This window comes from Nanorana parkeri, unplaced genomic scaffold, assembly GCF_000935625.1.
Source record: "Nanorana parkeri isolate BGI_ZX_2015 unplaced genomic scaffold, ASM93562v1 scaffold1690, whole genome shotgun sequence".
NCBI classification, from domain to species: Eukaryota; Metazoa; Chordata; class Amphibia; order Anura; family Dicroglossidae; genus Nanorana; species Nanorana parkeri.
Window position 1 is genome coordinate 270,561 of NW_017307958.1, and position 7,447 is coordinate 278,007.

Sequence of the window (7,447 nt, forward strand, 5' to 3'; positions counted from 1 at the left end):
GTTCATAAATACTTTAACCTTTCATTTTTCTTTTTTACTTGGTTCTCTCTAATGTTTAACTCATTTGATGTACAAATGGTTAATTTATTTTGTAACATACAACTTACTGCATGTCGTAAGAAATCCAAAGCAGCCCCCAACATATTCATAAGTGCCAAGTGTAAATTGACTGGCATATGGTAGAGAAAAAAGATTAAAGGATTAGTTAATTAAATCGCATGACTCAAATCTCTCCCCGTGAAGCACACATACAGTAGCGCTGATCTATAGCAGAATATATGCCAGCCATCCAGAATGGCAATTCTGGCCCAGCATTCACTTGTTATGACAGAGGAGCTGGTGAGCGATTGCAGAATGGAGGAGGAATGTGTAGGCACTCTATAAATACATGTTATGCAATGTTCGGATGTCATGTCACAAGCAGCATTATCCATGTAAATCATGTCCCAGGCAATTTATATTCTTCCATGAATGCAAGTTGTAGAAATCCAATATACAAGTCCTGAGACAGGTATTAACAAGACGACAGTTAACTCCAAAAGCCCCACAGACCTTAGTGGAAAGATCCAAATTCTGTAGACCAGCCTTTCTCAACCATTGTGCCTCGGGTTCCTAAGGGGTGTCTGGAAATGTTCACAGAGCGTCATGCCTTATCATGGTGTAGACAGGTTTCTGAGGGGAAAGGGGGCTCCTGATGTGAAGGGGGGACTCTGATGTGAAAGGTAGGGGGGGGGGGGCTCTGATATGAAAGAGGGGTTCTGATGTAAAAACAGGAACTTTGATGTTAAAGTGTGGCTCCTGATGTAAAGGGAGGGCTTCTGATGTGAAAGTGGGCTTCTGATGTAAAGGGAGGGCTTCTGATGTGTAGGTGGAACTCTGATGTAAAAGCTAGGCTCCTGATGTTAGGGAGGGCTTCTGATGTGAAGGGGGACTCTGATGTGAAAGGAGGGTGCTCCTAGTGTAAGAGGGGAGCTCTGATGTGAAAGGAGGGGGCTCCTGATGTTATTGGGGCTGCTAATATAAATGGGGGCTCTTATGTAAAAGGAGGGGCTCCTGATTTGAAGGGGGCTCCTAATATAAAAGGGGGCTCCTAATGTAAAAGGGGGCTCCTAATGTAAAAGGGGCTCTGATGTAAAGGAGGGCTCTCATGTGAAAGAAGGAATTCTGATGTGAAGGGGGAACCCCATTTTGTGAGGGGTTTTGCACAGGTTCCCCTTACAATCCATGCCAGACTCCTATCTGGGATAAGGGTCTGGTATATATTTTGGGGGGAACCACACATCGTTTCTTACATTTTTTCTACATTTTAGACTGGGGTGCCTCAAGAGTTTCCATAGTTTTAAAGTGTGCCATGATTGAAAGGAGGTTGGGGAATGCTGGTGTAGATCTTGCTAGTAAGGTAGAGGCACAAAGCAATAGCATTAAAAGGCAGTGTAGTACATTTAGAGAAACAACTAACACAGCCCACACATGCTGTATACCTGACCAAACAGAAAACATCCAACGAAGGCTATAGCCTGGTGACACATGACAAAGTCACCATTTTTATTTTTAATTATAAATAGGAAAATAAGTATACATGATGGTCTACTTACTCAACAATACAAAGACCTATGCCTTGAAGTGTTTAAACTGCTGTTTATATCTATCGCAGTCCAATATTTTATGCTCCATCAGGCTAGATTTCCTCTTTAAAATCTCAAGGAACATAGATTATATGTGAAGTTTTAGTAAGTAATATATAGAAATTGTAAGTGCTGTAGGAAGGATAAATCTTTCATAGGTCTCCATAAACCTTTGCTCACCTACTGTAAAGTACATAAGAAGTCTAATGACAGTGAAAAATGCTGCCCTAGACTTAGGAGGTTGGTCAGAGATGAAACTGCCAACAGAGTAAAAAAAATCTCCAGACAGTTCCATAAATTCATAAACTCCCTCTGCCCTAGACATTACAATAACCACAGCTGGATCCGGCAAATATCATCTCATGACTATAGGTCTTATAAAGTCCAACTGTAGTCCAAAAGTGCAATGTGGCCATGGTTTATGGTACACCCTGAATATGGGTGTAACATAAAATATGGTCAGAAAGGTAAACTTAGCCTTTAACTGCATATTTCTCAAGATGCTCCCAGCTAGAATAATTACAGAGGTTAGACTTAGAGGTTGGGTTCTCCCCAAGAAGCACAGCATCCAAGACAAGTGTGGTGGTGGAATCCCATAGAGAATGAGAGTTCCCAGGTCAGACTGATCTTTTCTATTAAAGACTCTTTAGTATACCTTTATGTTCCACATTTTCTGCTCTGAGCTTCGGCTCTCTGGTTACATTCCAGCTGACTATTGTGTTAAATCAATGAATATTTGCTTTTTGAAGCATTTCTTTTAGCTGAAGAGTTTTGGTTCTTCTATATTACATAACAATAGCAATTGTGTAACAGGAACGTACAATTTGTACTGTAACAGGAATTACAACAAAGCAGTGAAAATGAATAAAAAATACACTATGTTCGGCTGTGATAGAACGGTCCCATTACATTCAGAGGGTATGTCTGGGCAAAATAAAATAAACATCTGCATTATATGCTAATTTCCATATGGTTACCCCCTTAAAAAGTATAAGTACAAAACTACGTCCTGTAGCGAGTATCTGCTGCACTGAAATGCCAAGCTTGTTGTCAGCTCTGCCCGAGTTCTCCTCTGCTGGACTACAGAACTTCACCCAGCCCCACCACTCTCTGCCCCTCTCAACATGTATACATTGATTTCTTTCCCAGATTTGTTTCTAGTTTAATGCATCTAAGGAAGAGGGGGGCCACACTAAATACATGGACCGCCCTCTTAAGTCTTTCAACGGTAGTATTCAGACTGAAAATGGGAGGTGCAGCACTGTGCGTAAATCTGCTCTCCTCCAATAGACACTCAGTCTGTTTGCTGACAGGAGGAGACATCAAAATGATGACTTTCTGGTGTTGCTCCCAAAGAGACACAGACAGAAATAAAAAAAGTGGATGGAGTTTCTAGCCTCCTTATACTCTACAAAAAGAGTGTTTTTATTTGGCCTATGTTGCTGTTAGAGATTTGTCTTCATTTCATGTCTGGTTAAACAGTTGTCAACAGGACAGGAAGTGAGCAGAAATCTCTCTGGATAGCAATAAAAAAACCCAAAAAGGTATTCACTCTACTAAAATCTATACATAACTAAAAAACTGAAAACATTTGGCTGGACATACAGGGAACCATGCTGATTTTTTTGGGCAGGTAAGAATAGCATGTATGCATTTGAATTGTGTATTTAGACAAAATATTTATTTACATGATGCTGATTGCAATCAAATGTATATAACTATAAAGAGGTTTTTAAAAACGTCAAATATTGCCTCTATCAGAAACAAATAAGAACAATTACTAGCACAAAGACTCCAGTGAGTTCCATCAGGAGCCTGACATGTTCTTCTTGGCCTTAAAAACTGGTTCCTTCTACTGACCTACTTTCCACAGAATTGTCAGAGGACGCGCAGACAAGCCATCTTTTAATTATCTAGCAAATTAATTTCACCGGCTTGAACATGAAATATTCCATTTCTATGAATGAGACCTGGGGTGTTTGATAAATTATTTGTACTGTTGCTGAATGGATTATGGCATAAGAACATCTACCAAACATACGTGGTAAAACCATTACTACAGTTTAATTCCCAAGTAAATGCATTACAGAGGCTAGCCGCCGACTGCAGTATGTGTCCCGTAAGAGCAAGTATCAAGTCTAAATAATTAAATGGGTTAAGTGTGCCTTGTATATAGCTGTGCTGCACTTTCTCCGCATGTTTCCCTAAGGAAGCTTTGACACTTTCAAACCGAATAGGCATAGTTTGTTTATTGATGTATAGAAAGCCCATGCAATGCAAATACTGCTCATCGGAACTAATAATCTGGTCACACAAAAATAATAATAATACAATATAATGATCATGTAGTAATAAAGTTCTGACCACTTAAGTATTGTTTAGCTCTGGGCTAATAATGGCAAGTGTAATCACCACCTGACGTTTTATGTTTCTTCGGCACTCCAGTTACGAAAGACATTACGTGGCCAAAAGGTATGTGGATCCATCATTCACCCCCACCATCCCTTTCAATTTACTGAGGCCAGGTGTTTCCAATGAAGGGTATTGTTAATGCAACAGTATGCAAAGCCATTTTGGACAACTGTGCAATTCCAAACTGGTGGATACAGTTTAGGAAATGCCATTTTTTGTCCCAGCATGAATGTCCCCCTGTGTGCAAAGCTAGGCCCATGAAGACATGGTTTGATGAATTTGGTGCAGAGGAACTTACACGGAGCCTTGACTTCAACCCAAATAAATATCTATTGGAAAATCAACTGTGAACCAGATCTTCTTGTCCAACATGACCTCATAAATGCTCTTTTGGTTAAATGGTCACACATTTTCACAGAATTCTCATAGAAAGCCTTCCCAGAAGAGTTATAGCCAAACTACATTATGAAGCCCTTTTTTGGTAGAGATCCAACTCCCCCAGTTGCACAGCTTCACAGCTTTTATGGGAACAATAAAATGATGGGTGATTAAGCCTAATGGATTCCTCCATTACTACATGTCCATTTTTAGATGCAAGTACCACTTTCAAAATAAATGCAAGAGTTCTTCATTTTTTAAAATTAATTATACTCCAGCTCAGGGGAATAGCCCCTTTTCTGTAGGTTTCTTCAGAAATGGGACTCACAATTCCAAATATCACTTGCAGTATCAATTTTGGTGAAATCATGAGGTACAGGGAATAGTGAAAAACAATGGCACTTCAGGAGCGTATTATGTCTAATAGATATGGCCTTTAATCTGCCAAGTGGACATAAGCCATAAAAGGATCAGCTCCTTCTGTTGCTTAGAAGGTGGGTGGGGGAGGAAGATACAACATTCCCTGTAAGGAAAAGTGAAGTATATATCAAACCAAACCAGTTACGCAAGGGTTATGCAATTACATATCATATGTAATCACAATCAAACGATGGTCAGATTAACAGCAGCAAAGTTACCACTTGGACCCCAATCAGTGAAAATACTGATAAATATTTAGCTTTGGCCTACGCATACAACGTGTTTGTAGGATTAATGTGTCATAATGTGTTGCATGTTTTTAAGTAATATTCTGGGTAGATGTTTTAATTCCTTTTCCAGGGAATATTGCTCTAATACAGATTACAGCAAACTTTTCCTAGGACTTTTGTAGAACTATGGATGGATCCCTACTATGTTATAACCTTTACAGATAAACAAATCTTATAAGGTTTATTTCTATTAGATTACCCTTCTAATATCACCCTTAGTACTGGAGTCTCCCAGTACTATGAAACACAACTTTATACTAGGCCCTCAGAGGGCAGTTTTGAAACCACTATTGATAGTGTATTGGAGACCTTAAGAACTTTCAAAATTGACTGTGGGACTCGCTTTGTTTGCTCTTGACCAACATCATTAACACCTTTGATACAGGTTAATAAAAACAAGTAAAAATACCAATACCACGAATCCAATTTAGAAACAACAGTAAAAACTGGTTAATAGGAGCAATAAGGAACGTGGACAACTATGATCTTTTGCATCAGTTACAGATACATTGAATGAGTGCTCAAGAAATCTATCTGTTTAAAAAACAAACAAACAGGAGAATCTTCAAAGTCATGGTCTCACACCACAGCCATAGTTTCCATACACACAGTTCTCAGATGTTTGTGTGAAGTTACCATATTTAACTGGCCTAATGCTAAAACGAGCCATAAACACAAAGAGCAATGATGTGCAGTGACCCACTAAAACCAGATTTCCACATTTATTCATTTAGAACAGTATGATTTTCAATTGGCTACTAGGACCTACTGTAACAGTTACTTTGATCTTCCCATATTAATTAAAGACAAAGAGACCAAACCGGCCACACTAATCAAGTGAATTCCAGTAAGTGAGATAACATTTTGTACTTACCTTGAGGGAACGCATTTGGCTGTACAATATACAGGAATCCTTGGACTATGTGAAACAGTAAGCCTATAGCCCCGGGCTCATCATAGGCACTGGTATCATATGTTCCAGTGGGTACATATCCAAAATCCAGAGGCTTCGGGGCGCTGTTATAAGAAAGGGGCTTTTCAGAGCCAGTACTTCCACAAAGCAGCAGAAGAATGAAAAGTTTGGGAGCCATTTGTATTAGAACCACATCAGCCTCAGAGATGGTTGGAGGGGTGTAGAAAGTGCGGGGTCTTCTCGGTCAGTCGCAGTGTGCAGCAGAGCAGTCAGTATCTTTATCCCTGGCTGTGATCGGAGCGTCTGCTCACTTGGAGGTAGGAAGGGATTTAGCAGACAGGATATTACAGGTCACTGCTAGGAAGAAAGGAAACAAAACCGTATTAACGTCCATAGATTAAGAGAACAGCTCAACAGGCATCTTCCAGGATATGAGAACCGATGTAATAGATGTACACTCATAGAAATCACATCAACAAAAACCCAGCAAGAGGGAGTAAAGATTTCGAAATGCCACATAGATTCTCAGCTCTGCTTCTGCAAGAAGTCTGATGCAGCGATTTAATGGATTTTCATTTAAAGTCAATCTAAAATAAATTTGCAATAATTGATTTTAAATTAGAATAGAGTTCATAGTTAACAAAGAATTCATTGCCAACTGCTTGGCAAAAATTGCAGAAATGCGCAAAATTGATGGTAGGTGTGTTCCTGTTAGTACAGTAAGGCGGTAAGAGTAAACACATAAATCAAATCATAAAGTGCCTAAACTGGTAATATGATGGAAGTGTAAGTATGCCTACACACACCTACCTGCAGGAAGCTTTCACAATACCCCTGTCCCTGTAGCCTTAAAATTCAGAGTGTTGCATTACGCACGTACTGACTTCATTTTGGAAATTAGTCTCATCCGCTCCCACTTCCCTACTCATCTAGCAATATAATGGACAACATCACAGTTTAATAGGGAGGCAGGCCATAGTGCCAACTGCCATATGAATTTAAGAGGTAGAGTCTATGTACCTGTATTTCATTTACATTACCAGTTTAGGTTTATAATAAAGATTGATATAAGTAAGATAAAATACACAGTGGTAATACATAAATGTGAACTGTTTTACCAGCCATGTGATCCTGGCACACCTGCCAGACAGAACAGCCAGGCCTGCCAAGTCCTGAATTCCTCAGCAGATTGCACTGTACAGAACTGTAGCCAGGCTATTGACATTGAGTTATTTACATATTCTTAAGAACCCTCACTGACTTCTTTAGCTGTGGGCTCTTTGGAGCAATTCATCCTCAAAGTTCATAAGTGATCTATTGAAATCATTGTAGTCAGGACTCTTTACGCTGCTCTACCCCTCTTCCTGTGCACCAGCTCTATGTATACATTAGAAATTAGAACGCTAGAA

At 39.5% G+C, this 7,447-nt stretch overlaps 1 protein-coding gene across 1 annotated transcript in view; it reads right to left on the bottom strand.

Moving 5' to 3' along the window:
• Positions 1-7,447, bottom strand: part of PROM1 (prominin 1) — a 160,802-nt gene that overhangs the window by 138,153 nt on the left and 15,202 nt on the right. The window contains exon 2 of the mRNA XM_018571167.1: positions 6,000-6,395. Coding sequence (XP_018426669.1) covers positions 6,000-6,216 — 217 coding nt within the window. The 5' untranslated portion in view covers positions 6,217-6,395. The remainder of the gene's footprint in view (positions 1-5,999; positions 6,396-7,447) is intronic.